This window comes from Ornithorhynchus anatinus, chromosome 2 (genome assembly GCF_004115215.2).
Source record: "Ornithorhynchus anatinus isolate Pmale09 chromosome 2, mOrnAna1.pri.v4, whole genome shotgun sequence".
Lineage (NCBI taxonomy): Eukaryota > Metazoa > Chordata > Mammalia > Monotremata > Ornithorhynchidae > Ornithorhynchus > Ornithorhynchus anatinus.
In genome coordinates this window covers 111,256,169-111,279,012 of record NC_041729.1, presented here as the reverse complement: position 1 = coordinate 111,279,012, position 22,844 = coordinate 111,256,169, and the positions used below count along the sequence as shown (strand labels likewise).

The window sequence follows — 22,844 nt, the reverse complement described above, 5'->3', positions numbered from 1 at the left end:
CACTTATCCTATATTCCAATGTTTCCCTTACGACTACTTTCTTTAAATGTCTGTCTCTTCCACTGGATTGTAGGAGATTTGAGGGCAGGGATCATCATTATCAACTCTACTGTAATCCTCCAAGTGCTTAGTACAGTGCTTTGTAAGCAGGGAACAACCCAACATTAATTCTGGCTCTATCATTTGCCTGTTGTATGATGTCGTACAAGTCACTTAACTTGTCTATAGCTAAGTGTCCTGTAAAATTGGAATTAAATGCCTGTTCACCTCCTAGTAGGTGAACTCTGTGTGGCACAGGGACTCTGTCTGATCTACTTATTGTTTTTACTATTGTTTTTACTATTGTTTTTACGAGATGTTCTTCCCCTTGACGCTGTTTAGTGCCATTGTTCTTGTCTGTCCGTCTCCCCCGATTAGACTGTAAGCCCGTCAAACGGCAGGGATTGTCTCTATCTGTTGCCGACTTATTCATCCCAAGCGCTTAGTACAGTGCTCTGCACATAGTAAGTGCTCAATAAATACTATTGAATGAATGAATGAATACTTATACTTACCCCAGCACTAAGTACAGTTTTTGGTACATACTCAGTATTACACATGTTGATTTTGAGATGCTGGCAGAGCATCTAAGTAAAAACGTTCTGGAGGCAAGAATAAATTGAGTAACAGGAGAGATGTCGACGCTAGAGAGGAAGATCACAATTATGGGATGAAAGGTGGATGAGGAACTAGTAAATGGGACTGAGAAGGAATAGTCAGACTGAAAAGAGAACTAGGGGAATAGAATGTCAGGGAAATGAAGTTCTAAAATTAATTCAAAGCAGAGGAAATGGTCCATAATATCAAGAGTTACCCAAAGGTTAAAAATGGATTAGGACAGAACAAAGTCCACTGGGCTTGGCTATGAAGAAGTCATTGGTTACCTTGGAGTAGTAACATAAAAGGTATTTTTTAAACATTGCAACACTCTGCATTGAGTAGTTGGAAAATGTAATAATTACAACTGAATTGAACTGAGTTTCATATATTCCCATCCAAACCCTGTCCTCCTACTCAATGTGGCTCAGTGCCAGGCTTGGGAGTCAAAGGTCATGGGTTCGAATTCTGGCTCTGCCACTTGTCAGTTGTGTGACTTTGGGCAGTCACTTAACTTCTCTGTGCCTCAGTTACCTCATCTGTAAAATGGGGATTAACTGTGAGCCTCACGTGGGACAACCTGATTACCCTGTATCTACCCCAGCGCTTAGAACAATGCTCTGCACATAGTAAGCGCTTAACAAATATCAACATTATTATTATTATTACTCACTTTCCCATCACTGTAGGCAGCACCACCATCCTTTCTGCCTCACATGCTCCTAATCTTGGTATAATCCTTGACTCCTCTCTCTCGTTCCACACACATATTCAACCCATCACTAGATCCTGTCAGTTATACCTTCACAACATCACCAAAATCCACCCCTTCCTCTCCATCCAAACTTGTCTTATGCTGTCGAGTCACCTCTGACCAACTGTGATGCCATGGACACATCTCTCCTAGAATGCTCCACCTCCACCTGCCATCGATCTGGTAACGAAACCATAGAGTTTTCTTGGTCAAAATATGGAAGTGGTTTACCATTGCTCCTTCTGCACAGTAAACGAGTCTCCACCCTCGACTCTCTCCCAGCAGCTACTCCCTAGCACAAGTGAGTTTTGACTTGTAGCACTTGCTAGCCACTGCCCAAGCTAGGAATGGAATGGATATGCCTCTGCTTGACTCTCTCCCTCATAGTCAAGTCTGGTAGAGTACGACCCTGAGGGGGCAATCCAAATTGCTATCACATCAATGCAAGCACTTATTTTAGCCCACCTTGATTATCACATCAGCCTCCTTGCTGACCTCCCTGCCTCCTGTCTCTCTCCACTCCAGCCATACTCCATTCTGCTGCTTGAATCATTTTCCTTCAGAAATGTTCAGATCATGTTTTCCCACTCCTCAAGAAATTCCAGTGGTTGCCCAACCACCTCATCAAGCAAAAACTCCTCACCATTGGCTTTGAAGCACTTAACCACCTTGGCCCTTCCTGCCTTACCTTGCTGCTCTCCTACTACAATGCAGCATGCACACTTCGTTGCTCTGGTACTAACCTTTGCACTGTACCTTGATCTCATCTATCTCGGCACTGATCTATCTCCCACATCCTACTTCTGGCCTGGAATGCCCTTGCTCCTCATATCAGACAGATTATTGCTTTCACCAACTTCAAAGCTTTATTGAAGGCATATCTCCTCCAGGAAGCCTTCCCTGACTGAGTCCTCCTCTCTTCTCCCACTTCCTTCTGCACTGCTCATACTTGCTCCTTCATTCATCCTCCCTCCCTTCCCCACAGCACATATGATTATATCTATCTATCTACATATAGATAGATAGATATATGTACACCTGTATATCTATCTATCTGTAATTTATTTATATTATTAATGTCTAGATTGTGAGCTTGTTGTGAGCAGGGAATGTGTCTGATGCTACATTTTACTCTCCCAAGTGCTTAGTATAGTGCTTTGCACATAGTAAGCACTCAATAAATATGATCATCATTATTATTAATAATGATGATAATACTAATAATAATTTTGGCATTTGTTAAGCTCTCATTATATACCACACACTGTATTAAGGCTTAGGGAAGTATAAAATAATTGTCAGATACAGTTCCCACATGGAGCTCACAGTCTAATAATTATGGTGGTATTTGTTAAGCACTTACTATGGATCACTCATTGTACTAAGCTTTGGGGAAGATACAGGAAAATTGGATTGGACATAGTCCCTGTCCCACATGGGCTTCACAGACTTAATCCCCATTTTACAGATGAGAGAACTGAAGCACAGAGAAGATAAGTGACTTACCCAAGGTTTCACAGCAGGCAAGTGGGAAAACCAGGATTAGAACCCAGGTGCTTCTGACTCCCAGGCCATGCTCTATCTGCTAGGCCATGTTGCTTCTCTATGTCTAAATAGGAGGAAGACTAGGTATTGAATCCCCATTTAACTGATGATGAAATTGAGGTCTAGAAAAGTTAACTGACTTGCCCCAAGGTTACATGGCAGGCAACTGACTTAGACTGTGAGCCCAATGTAGGACGGGGTTTGTGTCCAACCTGATTTTTTTGTATCTTCCCCATTGCTTAGTCCAGTGTTTGGCACATAGTAAGTGTTTAGAAGTTAAGCATGGCTTAGTGGAAAGAGCACGGGCTTGGGAGTCAGAGGTCGTGGGTTCTAATCCCTGCTCTGCCACTTGTAGGCTGTGTGACTTTGGGAAAGCTACTTAACTTCTCTATGCCTCAGTTACCTCATCTGTAAAATGGGGATGAAGACTGTGAGCCCCACATGGGACAACCTGATAACCTTGTATCTACCCCAGCGCTTAGAACAATGCTTGGCACATAGTAAGCACTTAACAAATATCATCATTATTATTATTGACGGGAAGCAGTGTGGCTTAGCGGCAGGAGCACAGGCTTGGAAATCAGAGGTTTTGTGTTCTAATTCCAGTTCTGCCACTTGTCAGCTATGTGACTTTGGGCAAGTCACTTAACTTCTCTGTGCCTCAGCTACCTCATCTGTAAAATGGGGACTGTGACTGTGAGCTCCACATGGGACAACCTGATTACCTTGTATTTCTCCCGCCACCCCCAGCGCTTAGAAAAGTACTTGGCACATAGTAAGCGCTTAACAAATACCATACCATAATTATTATTACTAACAAGTGCCATAGAAATAAATATGATGCATATATGTATGTATATATAATATATAGTATAAGATATGTGGCCCTCTCAGGTTCACACCTTGATAGTTTCCAGTACTCTACCAGTCTCGACTATGGGAGGGAGCATCAAGCAGAGGCCTATCCACTCCATTCCTAGCTTGGGCAGTGGCTAGCGAATGGAAGGCATTCTGCTACAAATCAAAACTCACCTGCACTGGGCAGCAGCGGCATGGGAGAGAGTCGAGGGTAGAAACTCAATTTTACTGTGTAGAAGGAGGCACTGGTAAAACACTTCCATATTTTTACCAAGAAAACTCTATGTATACTCATTCATTCATTCATTCATTCATTCATTCAATTGTATTTATTGAGTGCTTATTCATTCATTCAATAGTATTTATTGAGCGCTTACTATGTTCAGAGCACTGTACTAAGTGCTTGGAATGTACAATTCGGCAACCGATAGAGACAATTCCTACCCAACAATGGGCACAGTCTAGAAGGGGACAGACAACAAAACTAAACAAGTAGACAGGTACAAGTAGACAGGCATCATTACCATCATAATAGATAAACGGAACGATAGATAAATGCACATCATTAACAAAATAGAGCAATAAATATGTAGAAATATATACAAGTGCTGTGGGGAGGGGAAGGGGATAGAGCAGAGGGAGGGAGTAGGGGCAATGGGGAGGGGAGGAAGAGCAGAGGAAAAGGGAGGGCTCAGTCTGGGAAGGCATCCTGGAGGAGGTGAGCTCTCAGAAGAACTTTGAAGAGGGGAAGAGAGTTAGTTTGGCGGATGTGTGGAGGGAGGGCATTCCAGGATAGCAGTAGAATGTTGGCCAGGGGTCAACGGCAGGACAGGCAGGAACAAGGCACACTGAGGAGGTTAGCAGCAGAGGAGCAGAGTGTGCAGGCTGGGCTATAGGAGGAGAGAAGGGAGGTGAGTTAGGAGGGGGCAAGGTGATAGAGAGCTCTGAAGCTAATAGTGAGGGGTTTTTGCTTCATGCAAAGGTTGATAGGCAACCACTGGAGATTTTTGAGGAGGGGCGTGACATGCCCAGAGCGTTTCTGCAGAAAGATAATCAAGCCAGAGAATGATTGCAGATGGAGGTGGGGCATTCTGGGAAAGGTGTGTCCATGGCGTTGTTATGGGTCAGAGATGACTTGAGAGCATAAGACTAGATATAATATGTGACAGAGCCAGGATTAGAACTTAGGTCTAGGTCCTCTGATTCCCAAGCTAGTACTCTTTCCTCTAGGCCACGCTGCTTCTCAGAAGCAGTAAACATTTTTTTCAGCTCAGAAACGGTCTAAAAAACATTATAAATGTTGGGATAGTGATATCTAAAATGCTTACCGGATTTCCCAGTAGAAAAATTATCTTCAGTAATATTTTTCAAATATTTCCTGATTTTTTTTTACATCAAAATACTTTATACCGTTTGAAGGAGTAATAACAATGATTAATATACTTATTAAGCACTTACTATGGGCCAAGCACTTTTCTAAGCACTGGGATAGATACAATTTAATCTGTTGGACACAGTCTCTGTCCCACATGGGGCTCACACTCTTACTCCCCATTTTACAGATGAAGTAACTGAGGCCCAGAGAAGTGAAGTGATTTGCCCAAGGTCACACAACAGACATGAGGCAGAGCTGGGATTAGAACCCAGGTCCTTCTAATTCCCAGGTCTGTGTTCTAGGAAACAAAGGTACAAAAGGTAAGTGCCACAATTTACTTTCACTTTGGGCCAGGACTGGGTCAGTAACTTGCCTGGAGGCCTACGGTCTACATAAATGGAAATCTGGAGAATTTTAGATTAAATACATTTTAACTACATAAATTACAATTTTCCTGGCCATCCTCTAGAATATTTAAAACATGAATGAAATAATGGAAGCATCATAGAGGTAACCTAATAGAATAAATCCTCATTATTCTAAAATTATTGTACTAGTTTCTTTAAGGATATTATACCTTCGCAACAGTGGATGAAAACCTGATTGAAGAAGAGAGCAGAGTTGATGCAGACAAAATGAAGGCAGGGATTGAGTCGACGTAACCAATTGTTCCCCTTTAGACTGTCATCTTGTGGACAGGTAACTTGTTTACCCACTCTGTTGTACTGTACTCTCCCGAACACTTGGCGCAATACTCTGCACAAAGTTGGCGCTTGGTAAATACCACTGATTGATTAATTGATTCATATTTCTCAACATGCCAAAAAAAATGTATCAAATCAAAGACCCAGTAAGAGTCTCCCTGATTCAAATGCTGCTTCTATGCAAGACACATCCTTGCCAGATGGCATTATTATTCTGGATAATTTTACTAGTTGAATCCTTCCAATATACTGACTCATTCCTCAGCGGTAGTGGACAATCTAGTGCTGATTATGCTGATGCCTGAAACCTGAGCAACGTGAGGCTTTCAGTGTCTGCAGCAAAAGCCCCCTTACCTATCCCTCAGCTATTCCATGGGAGAGTAAATGGAGAGTGCTTAGGATCAATCTTGCTGACCTCCTGTCACTGCTTAGTCATAAAGCACTCTGAAGTAGTATTCCACTGGTGTCTGTGTCAGCTGGAGAGGCAGAGTTTAAACTGCTGTGTTCTTCGCTTTCTTGGAAAGATGAGAGGTGTGTTTTCAAATGAAATGTTCCTCTATGCAAGGATAAATAATGGGGTATTCTATCAAATGAAAAAAACCCACAAAAACACATGACTCCTGTAATCTATACTTGTCACAGTGAAAATCAGGCCTCATGTGGTATAATCTTTACCATATTAGGGTTTAATGGGTTTAATGGGATCAGTGCCTAGAACAATGTTTGACACCTCATAAGCACTTAACAAATACCCATAGCAAATATAATAATATGCCAGGGAAGTGAGAGGCAGTTGTTTGATTTTCCCCAAAGAAATACTGTAATATGGTGGCATTTATTTGGAGGAGGTCAAACAATAGCTTCCCATTTTTCTGGCAGCACAATTCCAGGTATGGATTGGAGACAAGTTGTTAAAGCATATTCAAACTCCAAAAATCTACTGCAGGACTCAAAGCTCCTAATCTATCCATATCCTTCCATCTTTGTCTAACTGATAACACTTGAGGAGAAAACATCATCACTCTAGAATGTTTCATTTTCAAATTGCAAGGGGTATTTGGACTATTCTAAACATTTTTATTCTTCATTGTGTTCTTAAAAGACTGTAAGCCTCCTGAGAGCAAGGAACTGTGCCTCTTGCTTCTGGTATGCTCTCCGAAGCACTTAATTCAGTGCCCTTAATAAATTTTATTTTGGTTGGTTGATCAATCAGTGGATGATCAGGGGAAGAGTGGAAGATCTGACTTGCTCTTGCTAATCCTTTTTCCCAGCAAAAGGTGATGCCTCATGATTAAAATATATTAAATGGTAAGGGAATGAATTAGCTCATTGAACCACCTCAATCAGGTACCATTTAATGCCCAGAAAGATATTTTTTACTAATGAACCTGAAAGAGTTAAGCCTTGGCCAAGGAGAGAGGAGTAGGATCAGGACCACAGTCCTTAGCCTCTGCATGTTTATAGAAATACAATAAACTCAAACATATGTAAAGGCCTATCTCTACTCATAGCAGTCCTGAATTACTGGGTCATGAACTGGGGTCAAAAGTTAAAAATAAACCTCCCTTCCCTACCCTGATCAATCAATGGTATTTATTATTATTATTAATAATAATAATTGTGGCATTCATTAAACACTTACTATGTGCCAGGCAGCATACTAAGCACTGGTGTAGATACAAGTAAATTGGTTAGATACAGTCCCAGTCCCACATACAATAATGTGAATAATACAGAATTCAAATAATTGTGATAATTGTGGTATTTGATAAGCACATTCTAGGAGGTAAACACTGCACTAAGCTCTGGGGTAGATACAAAATAATCAGGTCTCACAAGTCTAAATAAGACTTACTGAATCCCTGTTTTGCAGTTGAGGAAATTGAGGCACAGAAAAGCTAAGTGACTTACCCAAGATCACAGAGCAGACAAGTGGTGGAAATGGGATTAGAACACAGGTCTTCTGGCTCCCAGGTTCACTCTTTGTCCACTAAGTCACACTGCCTTTAAAGACATAAAGGTATGCCCTGATGTCAGATAAGAGGACTCAGGGGAGGAGTAATATTCCAGATTCTTAAATCCTGGTCTCTGAAACCTAACAGTAAATGCTGCTCAGGTTTGATGTTTAATAAGGGAGTTTGACTTAGCCTGAGGGCAGATGGGGCAGATCTGAACGACTTTAGTTTCCCATGATGTCTCAAGCAGAAAGAAGATGGAGCTGTGGTAATCTATTTAACAGGGTTAATGATTTATGTCAGCTAAAATTTTGGAACTCAGGCAGTCTTTCATTAGCGCTCAAACAGCAATTGGGATAAGAAATTGGAATATAAGGAAAATATTATTGGAAATGGATGAACTAGATTTAAACAAAGTTACTAAAGTACGACAAGCAGTGAAAGATAATTCATGAATTATGCAGTTGATGGGAAAAAAAAACCAATAGTAAATACATAGAGTGGCCAGAATGTGGTTAGCATTGATGAAGTTTAAAGAGGACAATACTGTGAGAATGGAAATGGCATTTCATGACATAAACTTGTGGTAGAGACATCACTGCAGTGAAATTTTCCATTTGGAAAAATCTGCAGCGCATATAATCATTTTGCATTGGTTTATAAAAGGAATACAGGAACCATAAAGAAACATTATATATAATCAATTAAAAGTAATAGAAACATTCTGGTAAATTATCCTGGTAGAGGAAGAAGAAAACTGCAGTTTTACAAATAACAACATATTGTTAGGATATATAAAACAAACAAATGATGGTAGTCCATATTTAAGTTCAAAACAAATATTGAAGTTTGGATTAGAAATAGGAGCCCATGTAAATAATGTATCAAAACAGACTATGAAGTCAAAACTTAACCTGAACCTTACATGAATTTAAATCTTATACTAGAAATAATTTGCCAACCGTGTTCTTTATAATATGCCAGTCCATTCTGAACATACAAAAGCTATTTAAAAGATTTGTTGTTATTAAGAGGTATAAGGTAGTAATTTTGAGAGCTTGGACTTGGATTACTTGAAAATGATATTTTGCCACAGAAAAGCAGTACACCTGGTAAAATAAAGGTGTTAAATGATATTTGCAGGCATAGGGAAATTTAGACACCAGTAAAACCTATGCCCTCTCCCCTCCTAAAAGTACCTGTTCACAGCCTTCTCCCCTCCTTAACTGCTATCTTCAACCTCTCACTCCTTTTTAGCTCCTTCTCGTCTTCCTTCAAACATGCCCACGTCTCTCCCATTCTTAAAAAGTCCCCTTTGGATCCCAGGGTTCCCTCCATTTATTGCCTAATCTCCCCATCCTAATTTCTACCCAACTGGTGGAATGGGTCATTTATACCCATTGCCTTCACTCCCCCAATTTTATTCTTGACCCACTACTATCAGGCTTCTGATCTCAGCAGTGTTGCTCAGTGGAAAGAGCAGAGGCTTGGGAGTCAGAGGTCATGGATTCTAATTCCAGTTCTGCCACTTGTCAGCTGTGTGACTCTGGGCAAGTCACTCAACTTCTCCGTGCCTCACTTACCTCATCTGTAAAATGGGGATTAAGACTGTGAGCCTCACGTGGGACAACCTGATTACCCTGTATCTACCCCAGGGCTCAGAACAGTGCTCTGCACATAGTAAGTGCTTAACAAATACCAACATTATTATTATTATTATTATCTCTTCACTCCACTGAAACTGCACTCTCTCAGGGAAGAAGTGACCTCCTTAAAGCCAAATCCAATGGGTTTTACCCGAACCCCAATCTTCCTTGACTTTCACCTGTCTTGTGCTCCATGGATCATTCCTTCATTTTTGAAACACTATCAGGACTCAGTTTTGCTGATAGTACTGACCTAATCCCCCTCCTAGCCTTCTGATCTCTCCTCAGTTTTGCTCCCTGGTTTCTTGTCCCTTACCAGTCGATGTCCCACGGGGCTCTGGTTTGGGTCTCCTTCCCATCACCTTGTGCTGCATCCACTCTCTCAGAGACCACTTCCTTTCAGGTGGCTTCAGCTACCACCACTACACAATCAATTCCCAAATCTCCCTCTCATCTAATCTGCAGTCCTACAACTCCTCTTGCCTCTAAGATATTTCCATGTGGATGCCCTGAGTCATGTGAAATTGAACATGTTTAAAATAGAACTACTCATTCCTCCTCCTAAATCTATTCTTCCTCCTAAATTTCTTATATAGGCTAATAAAAGCACGATCCTCCCTGTTTCAGAAACAGCATGGTTCTCTGGGAATCAGGACAGCTGGGTTCTAATCCCTGCTCAGTCATGTCTGCTGAGGGATCTGGGCAAGTTACTTAACTTCTCTATGCCACACTTTCCTCAATCAATCAATCATATTTATTGAGTGCTTACTCTGTGCAGAGCACTGTACTAACTGCTTGGGAGAGTAGATTAAAGCAGCAGTATGGCTTAGTGGAAAGAGCATGGGCTTGGGATTCAGAGGATGTGAGTTCTAATCCCCGATCTACCACTTGTCAACTGTGTGACCTTGGGCAAACCACTGAACTTCTCTGCGCCTCAGTTACCTCATCTGTAAAATGGGGATTAAGAGTATGACAACCTTGTGGGACAACCTGATTACCTTGTATCAACCCAAGAGGTTAGAACAATGCTTGGCACATAATAAGCACTTAACAAATACCATTATTATTATTATTAATACAATACAACAAGAAATAGACTGATTTGTAAAATGGTGACTCAATCTAGCTCTTCCCTCCTATTTAGACAGTGGAAGAGGAACTGTGTCTGACTTGATTATCTGGTATCTAGCCTAATGCTTACTGTGGTCCTTGACCCATAGTAAGCTCTTAAGTACCATGATTATTCTTATTTATGACTATGAGAAACCTGCATACTAAGCATCTTATTGGATTTCTCACCTTCCTTCCTCTCTCTCATCAATCTTCTGACAAATTCTGCTGGTTCTTAACAACAGTATTGCCTAGATCTGCCCTTTTAGTACCACCCAAACAGCTACCACATCACAGCTAGACTACTGCATTGGCCTTCTCACTGATCTCCCTATCTCCAGCTTCTGCCCTCTCCAATCTCTCCTACATGCTGCTATGCTGATCATCTTCCTTGGGTGTTCCCCAAAATCTTTACTGGCACTCTGTGTCCCCTTGCGTCAAGCAAAACTTCCTCACGATTGGCTTCAAAGTTCTTCACCAACTCATCCCACATTATAGGACTGCTCTCTTCCCCTCCTGTTCCTCAACCTGCTCTCTCCATTTCTCTCAAGCTATTTCTGCTCTCAGATCTACCACTTCCATCCTCTCTGTTTCCCCAGCTTGGAATTCTCTTCCTCCCAAAATCTGACAGACCACAGATCCTCTGCATATTTGAATTGCCCCTGAAAGCCCACCTCGTCCATCATAGCTTCTGCAATTAATTCCCAACATCCTAAATCGTGGAAGCCCATGAGCCATCTCTAGCATTTAGGCATTTATACCCACCCTCTGCCCTTGTGTTTATTTAAGTGTACATTCAATTACTTATTCTGATTACCCTGTTTGTAAATACTTTAATGTCTTTTCTCTCCCCTTAGACTTCAAGCCCTTGCTGGGCAAGAAGTATGTGCTTGCTCGTTTTGTACTTACCAAGAACTTAGAACAGTACATTGTACCCAGTGAGTGCTCAATAGATGCTATTATTTCTACTACTACTACTACTATTACTATATCTCAAGAAAGAGAATATTCCAACAATACATGTTCAAAAGAATACAGAATTAATTCTACAGGAAAAGTAAAAAGAGGTACTTAATCGTAAATGGAAAGGATGAAGAGAAGTAGGTTAACCTCAGAATTAATACATTTTAAGTGACAGCAGAGAAAAGATTGTTAGCATGCCCCTTGGATTCCAAAGAACTAAATGAATAGCCTAAAAGGCTTCTTTTCCCATTATCTGCAGTAAATGCTCAAACGCTCTTGATAATGAAGCCTAGCAGAGATTAAATTTTTGACTGAATTCTTTTCCTTTTTTGAGGTATCTGGCAAATAGCATTAGAATAACCTAGTAAAGAGACATGTTCATTAAATGCACCATTTGGGAGGTATTGTTTTATAAGGTTGCATTTGAGCTGTCTTCTGTTTCTTAAATTTTTCCATTCAGAGGTACCACAATTCTGGATGATGTTGGAGGTACTAAAATATACCTTTATGTCATTGATTTTGGGTACATTACTAAAGAAATCTGATAGAAGACAATCTATTATTAAAATTCAGGAAGCTGGCACAAAATAATGGAAAATTTATATTAACATTCAATGCATGCTTCCTCTATGATAGCTTCACCCCACGCTCATACCCCGGTGGTGCCCTCAGGAAATGCGGACCAGAGGAGAGGATCTCATTATTTTATTAGCCCAAAATCTCCCAGTGAATAAGCTCATCTATTCATTCACCCTATTTAGCATACCTAACTAGTTAACTTTGAAAAGTATTTCGCTTAGTACTTAATTAATGACTGAATACCTGATACAGCAACCGAATTCTCTTTGCCACATACCCCAGCAGACTTTTATTCATCCAATCTTTCAGTACTGTAAACTATTCATTTTCTTTTGAATGTGACCTTCCATTGGTCTGTTTCAGAAAAAAGACCCTCTTACTCACTCTGCCCCAAACTCATCTATCTTGCCACTGACACCTTTCCCACATCCTCCCCCTTGCCTGGAACTCCCTCTCCATCTATATTTGCCAGGCCTCTACTCTCTTCACCTTCAAAGCATTATGACTGTTAGATCTCCTCCAAGAGGCCTTCCCCGATTAAGTCCTCTTTTACCTGACTCCTTCTCCCTGTGGCATCAACTATGCACTTGGATCTGTGACCTTTGGGCATTTGATACTCAATCCACCCCCACCCCCACAGCACTTGCATATATATCTTTGAATTATATACTATAAATTATTCACTCATATTAATGTCTGTCTTCCCCTATAGACTGCAAGCTCATTATGGGCAGGGAATGTGTCTGCTGATTCTATTGTATCGTACTCTCTCAAGAACTTAGTACTGGGCCCTACACATTCATTCATTCATTCAATAGTATTTATTAAGCGCTTACTATATGCAGACCACTGTACTAAGCGCTTGGAATGTACAATTTGGCAACAGATAGAGACAATCCCTGCCCATTGACAGGCTTATAGTCTAATCGGGGGAGACAGACAAAAACAATAGCAATAAAACATAGTAAGTGCTCAATAAATGAACACTAATGGATTGATGGATTGATGCTTCCATTCTAGGCTTGCTGGCTGGTGTGGAGCAGAGTGTGAGTCTTTAACTTTTTTCATCCTACTCCTCCATTATGTACAGGTAACAATTTCATAACATATTCCCTATGACTAGGGCAAGTTTGGCCTTGCGTGTAACACACAGAGTTGATAGCACAGCACTGGCTGTCTAGCCTGTTGGAGAAAAACTCATGCAGACAGGAACTAAATACCTCATATTTCAGGGAGAACTTTTCTCATCTAAGCCATAGTTAACAAAGAAAAATTACAGTACAATCAACATTGATTAATGGGTTAGGGGTTAGATGGTTCAGTTATACTACCATAACTGATACTTTTCTGTATGGATGCCTATATTATTGCTATGTCCACTACTAACAGAATACCATTCGTTATAATTTTACTGTATTAAATAATAGACAGTTGCAAAAGCACTGTCTGATAAATTCAGTACAATATGACTGAGGCAGAGGCTGGGAAACTTAGCAGCACTGAACTTCGACTGATGCCACACATAAGCACACAACTATTTCTTCCTAAACCTAATCTACTGACCCTTGTGGGGTAGATACAAGATAATCAGATTAGACACAGGTCATGTTCCACATGGCGCTCACAGTCTTAATCCTCATTTTACAGATGAGTGAACTGAGGCCCAGAGAAATGAGGCCCAAGGTCAGCCAGGGGACAAGTGGTGGAGTCGTTACTGGAACCCAGGTCCTCTGACTTCCAGAAAGATTGACTTCTAAGTGTGAACCTGGTTGTGAGATGGGAGTTATGCAGGGGAGGAGCATGGCCCAGTGGAAAGATCCTGGGCCTGGGAGTCAGAGGGCCTGGGTTCTAATCCTGGCTCGGCTCTGCCACTTGCCTGCTGTGTGACCTTGGTTAATCAATCAGTTGTATTTATGGAGTGCTTACTGTGCAAGACACACTGCACTAAACACTTTGGGAGAGTACAATACAGCTATATAACAGACACATTCCCTGCCCACAACAAACTTGCAGTCACTTAACTTCTCTGTGCTTCAGTTTCCTCAGCTGTTAAATGGGGATTCAATACCTACCTTCCAAACGCTTAGTACAGTGCTCTGCACATAGTAAGTGCTCAATAAATACGATTGTATGAATGACTGAATACCTGTTCTCCCTCCTGCTCAGACTGTGAGCCCCATGTGGGACAGGAACTGTGTCCAACTATACCATAAAAACAAATGCCATAAAAAAAAAAAGGTATGGTTGGGAGGGTAGTGAGGAAGGAAGAGCGGGAGGTAAGAATCCTCAATAATGTAGTTTCAAGATGGTCATTTAGGAGCTCTCAACAGCTATTTGGAGGTTGCTAGTTTAAAAGGTAAAAAAAAAAATCAATTTTCACTGCAGCCTTTCCCAGCCTAGTGTTTACACTTTCAGACTCATGAGCACCTCTAATATTTTTATCACCTGCCTTTTACAAAATGTAAATGCACTCCTACTGACAAAAAAATTCTGATTTTAGATATTAAATCGATCGACTGATTGATTAAATGACAGAAATGGAGTGAAATGAAAGCCAAAATGTCAAACAACATTGTTTCTTCTATTTTAAAAATGTGTTGAAAATATGTATTTAAGCATATATGTGTTCTTAAGACCCTAACATCATATTTTTAAATGGCATTTGGTAAGCATTTACCATGTATCAAGCACTGTTCTAAGCACTGGGGTAGTTAGAAGTTACTCAGGTTGGACACAGGCCCTGTCCCACCAGTCTAAATAGGATGGAGAACAGCTATTTCATCCCCATTTTAAAGATGAGAAAACCAAGACATGAGGAAGTTAAGTGACTTGCCTAAATTATACAGTAGCCAAGTGGTACAGCGGGGATTAGAGCTCAGATCATCTGACTCCCAAGCCTGTGCTTTTTCCACTAGGCCATGCTCCTTTTCAACTAACATTCTAAGCATGGCTTAGTGGAAAGAGCACGGGTTTGGGAGTCAGAGGTTGTGGGTTCTAATCCCAGCTCTGCCACTTGTTAGCTGTGTGACTTTGGGCAAGTCACAACTTCTCTGTGCCTCAGTTACCTCATCTGTAAAATGGGGATTTACCTCATCTGTAAAATGCGCCCCACCTGGGACAACCTGATAACCTTGTATCTCCCCTAGGGCCTAGAATGGTGCTTGGCACATAGTAAGCACTTAACAAATACCGTTATTATCTTTATTAATAATAATTAATAATTATGAATATAAGAATTAATGAATCTCTACCTTGGCCAAAGACCCTCGAATGCTCTATTTTTTTCACTTATGTTTCTGTGTGGAAAAATAAATCCCCAACTAAACTTCAGAAAGCCCTTGCTAATGGTACTGGCTGGCCAAATCATAAAAAATATGTTTTCAACACTGCAAATGTGATTGGACTAATTAAATAAACCAAAATGGAAGAAGAATCATTGCATTTCAACAAACTGTATTTAGATTTTTACACATTAACATTAATGAGTCCTTTTCCACATGTATTACAGATTATATGATATAGTTGACCAATGCTAATTATAGCATGACTCACTGAGTCCTTTTTTAATCATACATATGACAGATCTGGATTAGGAAGAGAAACAATACAATGCATTATAATTCCCCTACTGTTAATTTGAGAAATTTTACATTTCTCATTTTGATGGGAAAATAGAAATATTTTCCAGGGACTTCTGTAATAGTTGATATAAAACAAGCAGCATTAATTCTGGAATGCTTAAAGTAAGTATGGAGTATGTTCCCCAAGCTTTAGGAGAACTGAAAGTTGATTAGTAATTGAAGAGAGTTATAATTCTCTAAAGGTACTGCCTCTAACGGGCAAGGCCCATTTACTGTGACCTCACTGTAACTCACTGTAACTCAATGAAACCTCAATGTAACTGTTGTAAAATACTGGTTTCCTATAGCACTCATGTTTGAAAAAATTGGCCCCTAAGTATTTGCCATTATATATTCATTTTTTAAAATGTCATATATCTGTCATTTGGAAAATACAATGCATTTCAACTATTTGGAAAACAGTTCTCTTGAGATGGACAGATGGAAAGATGAAGGAATGGACAGGTGAGGGATGATTGGAGAGAAAGATGGATAAAGAAAAGGGACCAATTTTAGAGTGTTTTCCATTTTTTTCCCCACTAGAGTTGGCCTGTCTGCCTGATTCGTTCTTTCAGTATTTAATCATCCCTTTATTTTAGGGTGCTTTTCCCCCTTTGGTTATGCAAGTTTAGGTGTAGTCCTTTTATGTCATTATCAAAGATCGTGGTATAGTTAGCAAAAGACTACTATAGTCAGGAGAAAACTCCAAACCCAGTGGGCTAGCACACAGGTTTCCTTTAGGTACTAATGTGCTGTTGCTTTGATTTACTTAAGAACGCCATCGCCAAAATCGGGCAACTTAGGTAAAACCCTGCACTAACATTTGTGTCACTTCTTTCTAAGCCTGACTACCTCTGCGGAGACTTTAAGGTACCACAGACCACAGAGAGTAGGGCTTCTTATGGGATTCCTCGACAAGGCAGAAGCCCTGAGAGGGAGTCAGTAAATGATTAGAAGTAGCAACCAGAGCGGTGAGAAGAGAAACTAATTCTGCTGCTTCTGCGGCTGTTGCTTCCAACTCCCCCGAATTTATGTCTCCACCAGGAGCGCAGCCTGTCCCTTCATTCATTCATTCAATCGTGTTTATTGAGAGCTTACTGTGTGCGAAGCACTGTGCTATGCGCTTGGGAGAGTACAGTATAACAACAGACACATTCCTGCCCACAACGAGCTCTCAGTCTAGAGAGGGAGACAGACATTAATGTAAGCAGATAGATAAGTAAATAACAAATATATACAGATATCTACATATTTACTGTGGGGAGGGAGGATGAATGAAGGAGCAAATAAAAGCAGCGCAGAAGGGGGTGGGAGAAGAGCAGAGGAAGGTTTAATCAGGGAAGGCTTCTTGGAAGCTGATTCACACCTTCTCTGGCTGGGGCTGTTTGGCCTTGTCGACACTAGTGCGCGTTCCTCGTGGGGAGGGGTGGGACGACTTCAGATTATAATAATAATTACAGTATTTGATAAACCCTTACTCTATGCTCATTACTGAACTAAACTCCGGGGTTGACAGAATTGTCAACAAAGTTCTGATGCATTGTGCTCTCCTTAGTGCTTGATACAGTGCTCTGCACCTAGTAGGCATTCAAAAATACCAGTGATTGGTCGATTGATTGCACGAGATCGGCCTCAATCCCTGTTCCTCGCGGGGCTCACAGCAGGGTAGTAAAGGGTGTTCTCCCTTGCGATTAGTATAGTGCTCTGCACATAGTAAGCGTTCAATAAATACCATTGATTGGTTGATTGATTGAAAACACGAGGTCGAAGCCAGTCCCTGTCCTCATGGGGCTGACAGCAGGGTAGTAAAGGGTGCTCTCCCTAGCGATTAGTATAGTGCTTTGCACATAGTAAGAGCTCAATAAATGATTAGTTGATTGAATTCACGAGGTCGGACCCAATCCCTGCCCTTCATGGGTCTCACAGCAGGGTAGAAAAGGGTAAACGTCTAAAAAGGCTAGACGGTCCCTGTCCCAGGATCTCAGAAGGAGAACGATCCCGGAAGAGCAGCAGTATATCCTGGGAATGCGACTCCCGGCACTCAGAATAGCAGCAGCGGGGCTTCCTCGTTGTATAAAGCCCCGCAGCCCGCCAGGGCTGAAGGGCCACTGACAAGCTCCAGCTTGATCACCACCCACTTGGCCTTCCAGCCTGCTCGCCTGCCTGCCTTCTTTCTGGGACCGGAGTGCCTATACAATAACGGTAATAACTGTGGGGTTTTTTGTTAAGCGGTTACTATGTGCCAAGCACCGTACTAAACCCAGGGCTAGATACAAGATAATAGGGTGGGACGCAGTCTCTGTCCTACATAGGGCTCACAGTCTTAATCCCCAGTTTCCAGATGAGGAAACTGAGGCACAGAGAGACGAGCTTTGCCCAACGTCTCACGGCAGACATGTGGCGGAGCCGGGATTAGAACCGAGGTCCTTCTGACTCCCAGGCCAATCATATTTATTGAGGCTTAATGTGTGCAGAGCACTGTACAATGCAACAATATAGGTAAACCATCTTCGCCCACCACGGGTTTATATATATAAGCCAAAGGGGCTGCCCTATATACATATATATAATAATTGTGGAATTTTGTTAAGCGCTTAGTATGTGCCAGCCACTGTACTAAGTGCTAGGTTGGCCACACGCAAGTGGAGCTGAAAACAGTGCCTGTCCCACAGGAGCGCGCAGTCTCTTTTGTATGTGTGTGTGTGTATATATATATATATATATTTAGAGAGAGGGATTGAGAGAAATATATATGGGGGAGGGAGAGAAGGAGAGAGAAAGAGAGGGGGAAGGGAGAGAGAGGAGACAGAAATATGTAGAGAGGGAGGGAGAGAAGGAGAGATAAATATAGAGAGAGGGAGGGAGAGAAGGAGAGATATATATAGAGAGAGGGAGGGAGACAAGGAGGGAGAGAGAAAAATGTATAGAGAGAGGGAGGGAGAGAAGGAGGGAGAAAGAGAAATATAGAGAGAGAGGGAGAGGGGGAGGGAGAAAAAGAGAAAAGGAGGGAGAGAGAGAGAATGGGAAGGAAAGGAGGGAGAGAAAAAGGGAGAGAGAGAGAAAGGAAGGGTGGGAGAGAAAGAGATATATATATATAAATATATATATATATATACGTGTATACACACATATATATCGATATAGATAGATCTATATCTCTATATAGAGATATAAATAGATATAGCTCTATATCTATATCTCTATATAGAGATCTAGATCTATCTATATCACTATATATGAGCCCGTCATTGGGCAGGGATTGTCTCTGTTGCCGAATTGTACTTTCCAAGCGCTTAGTATAGCACTCTGCACACAGTAAGCGCTCAAGAAATACAATTGAATGAATGAATCCGCCCACACGTATATATCTACATACGTATGTATCTAGATATATGGAGCGAGAGAGAGGGAGAGAGATGTTCTTGGCAGGCGGAGGCAGTGAGCCGGGGGGGTCGGTGTGGCTGAGCGGCAGGTGCGGCTCTGGGCCGAGCGCTCCCCGGGCCCGACCCCCTCGGCTCCGCTCCGGGTGGGGCGCGGCCCGGCTCCGCCCCCGGCCCCAATCCCCGCCCCTTCGGCCCCAATCCCCGCCCCCCCCGGTCGGGGACAGTTGGTCGGCCGGGGCCCTGGGAGGACGGCCTTCCCCGGGGACGGCGGCGGGGCAGCGGGGCATGGGCCGGTCCTTGCGGGCAGGGCGGCCACCTGTCTGTCCCGGTCCCGAGGCGGGGTCCGGCGGCGTCCGGAGGGCCAGGAGCCCCGGAGGGAGTGCTGTCCGTGGGATGCGCTAGCAGGACCTCCATGGAGCTCGGGGGCACCGGGCGGAGCCTGCGGACGCCGCGGTTGCTCCTGCTGCTGCTGCTGCAGCTGCTGCTGCTGCTGCTGCAAGCAGCCGGTCCTGCCGCCGCCCTGTCCGAGCCCGCCCCCGGGGAGATGGAGGGCAGCGCGGCCCCCGCCGGGCTCGGACACGCCGTGGCCCCGGCCGCCTCCCCGCTGGAGGACGGACGGCTGCCCGTCTTCACCCTGGACTACCCCCACGTGCAGATCCCCTTCGAGATCACCCTCTGGATCCTCCTCGCCTCCCTGGCCAAGATCGGTGGGTGCCCGGGGGCCGCGGACCCGGCCGGCGCCGGCCTCTGGGCCGGGGTGGGGGGCAGGGGGGACCTGCCTAGGCCCCTACCCTGTCGTTTATTCCTATTTAGTAGGCGCCTCCCGGGGGCAGAGCACTCTACTGAACGCTCGGAAAGGACAGTTCGGCCACAGAGACGATCCCCGCCCACAACGGGCTCGCAGTCCAGAAGGGGGGAGGCAGGCAGCAGAACAAGTCGCCGGGCATCACGAACATACCTGTGCTCGCCTCTGCCCCTGGTTGGGTGCGACTGCGAATGTGGACCCCTCTGGGTCTCTGCCCCTGATTGAATGAGGTTGTGCATGTGTACCTGTCTGTGTCTGGGCACCTGACTGCCTGCGATTGGGAATGCACACCCGTCTGTCTCTGCGCCTGACTCTATGCTGTTGTGTATGTGTACTTGTCCCTGCCTGTGCCCCTGACTCTATGCTGTTGTGTATGTGTACTTGTCCCTGCCTGTGCCCCTGACTCTATGCTGTTGTGTATGTGTACTTGGCCCTGCCTGTGCCCCTGACTCTATGCTGTTGTGTATGTGTACCTGTCCCTGCCTGTGCCCCTGACTCTGTGCTATTGTGTATGTGTACCTGTCCCTGCCTGTGTCCCTGACTGAATGAGGTTGTGCATGTGTACCTGTCTGTCTGTGTCTGTGCCCCTGACTGCCTGCGATTGGGAATGCGCACCCATCTGTCTCTTTGCCCCTGACTCTATGCTGTTGTGTGTGTGTGTACTTGTCCCTGCCTGCGTCCCTGACTCTGTGCTGCTGTGTATGTGTACCTGTCCCTGCCTATGTCTCTGACTGAATGAGGTTGTGCATGTGCACCTGTCTGTTATCGTCTTTGCACCTGACTGCCTTTGATTGGAAATGTGCACCCATCTGTCCCTTTGCCCCTCACTCTATGCTGTTCAGTATGTGTACCTGTCCCTGCCTGTGTCCCTGACACTATGCTGTTGTGTATGTATACCTGTCCCTCTCCTATGTCCCAGACTCTGTGCTGTTGTGTATGTGTACTTGTCCCTCTCCTATGTCCCTGACCCTATGCTGTTGTGTATGTGTACTTGTCCCTCTCCTATGTCCTTGACCCTATGCTGTTGTGTATGTGTACTTGTCCCTGCCTGTGTCCCTGACTGAATGAGGTTGTGCATGTGTACCTGTCTGTGCCTGTGCACCTGACTGCCTGCGATTGGGAATGCACACCCGTCTATCTCTTCTCCGACTCTATGCTGTTGTGTATGTGTACTTGTCCCTGCCTGCGTCCCTGACTCTGTGCTGCTGTGTATGTGTACCTGTCCCTGCCTATGTCTCTGACTGAATGAGGTTGTGCATGTGCACCTGTCTGTTATCGTCTTTGCACCTGACTGCCTTTGATTGGAAATGTGCACCCATCTGTCCCTTTTCCCCTCACTCTATGCTGTTCAGTATGTGTACCTGTCCCTGCCTGTGTCCCTGACACTATGCTGTTGTGTATGTATACCTGTCCCTCTCCTATGTCCCAGACTCTGTGCTGTTGTGTATGTGTACTTGTCCCTCTCCTATGTCCCTGACCCTATGCTGTTGTGTATGTGTACTTGTCCCTGCCTGTGTCCCTGACTGAATGAGGTTGTGCATGTGTAGCTGTCTGTGCCTATGCACCTGACTGCCTGTGATTGGGAATGCGCACCCGTCTATCTCTTCTCCGACTCTATGCTGTTGTGTATGTGTACCTGTCCCTGCCTGTATCCCTGACTCAGTGCTGTTGTGTATGTGTACCTGTCCCTGCCTATGTCCCTGACTGAATGAGGTTGTGCATGTGCACCTGTCTGTCATTGTCTTTGCACCTGACTGCCTGCGATTGGGAATGTGCACCCATCTGTCCCTTTGCCCCTCACTCTATGCTGTTCTGTATGTGTACCTGTCCCTGCCTGTGTCCCTGACACTATGCTGTTGTGTATGTATACCTGTCCCTCTCCTATGTCCCAGACTCTGTGCTGTTGTGTATGTGTACTTGTCCCTGCCTTTGTCCCTGGCTGAATGAGGTTGTGCATGTGTACCTGTCTGTGCCTGTGACCTGACTGCCTGCGATTGGGACTGCGCACCCGTCTATCTCTTCCCCGACTCTATGCTGTTGTGTATGTGTACCTGTCCCTGCCTGTATCCCTGACTCTGTGCAGTTGTGTATGTGTACCTGTCCCTGCCTGTGTCCCTGACTGCATGCTATTCATTCATTCAATCGTATTTATTGAGCTCTTATTGGGTGCAGAGTACTGTATTAAGTGCTTGGAGCAGCTTATTCACCAACAAATAGAGACAATCCCTACCCAACAACGGGCTTGGGATTGGGTACCCTTCTGTGTCTATGCCCCTGGCTGGTTGCATATGTTGATACCTGTCTGTGCCTATGTCCCTAACGGCATGCGGTTGTGAATGTGTACCCATCTGGGTCTGTGCCCTGGACTGAATGAGGTTGTGTATGTGTATCTGTCCTACCTATTCATTCATTCATTCAATCGTATTTATTGAGTGCTTACTCTGTGCAGAGCACTGTATTAAGCACTTGGAAAGTACAATTCAGCAACAGATAGAGACAATCCCTACCCAGCAACGGGCTCACAGTTTAGAAGGGGGAGACAGACAACAAAACCAAACAAGTAGACAGGTATCAATAGCATCAAAATAATGTCCCTGACTGCATGCGATTGTGAATGTGTACCTGGCTGTGTCTGTTCCCTCATTGAATGAGGTTGTGTATGTGTACCTATCCATTCCTGTGTATCTTACTGTGTGTGATTGTTAATGTGTACCTGTCTGAGTCTATGCCCCTGACTGAATGTGATTGGGAATATGTACCCATCTGTGTCAATGCCCCTGACTGGATATGGTTGTGTATGTTCATAGCTGTCTCTATATCCCAGACTGCATGTGGTTGTGAATGTGCACCTGTGTGTGTCTGTGCTCCTGATTGAATGAGGTTGTGCATGTGTACCTGTCCATACCTATGT

The 22,844-nt window shown here is 43.6% G+C and overlaps 1 protein-coding gene across 1 annotated transcript in view; it reads left to right on the top strand.

Annotated features, from left to right (window-relative positions):
- The first annotated feature begins 19,387 nt into the window (after positions 1-19,387).
- SLC9A2 (solute carrier family 9 member A2) overlaps positions 19,388-22,844 on the top strand; it is a 90,668-nt gene continuing 87,211 nt past the window's right edge. Inside the window, exon 1 of the mRNA XM_001514625.6 lies at positions 19,388-19,835. Within this exon, the coding sequence (XP_001514675.2) occupies positions 19,541-19,835 (295 nt within the window). The 5' untranslated portion in view covers positions 19,388-19,540. The remainder of the gene's footprint in view (positions 19,836-22,844) is intronic.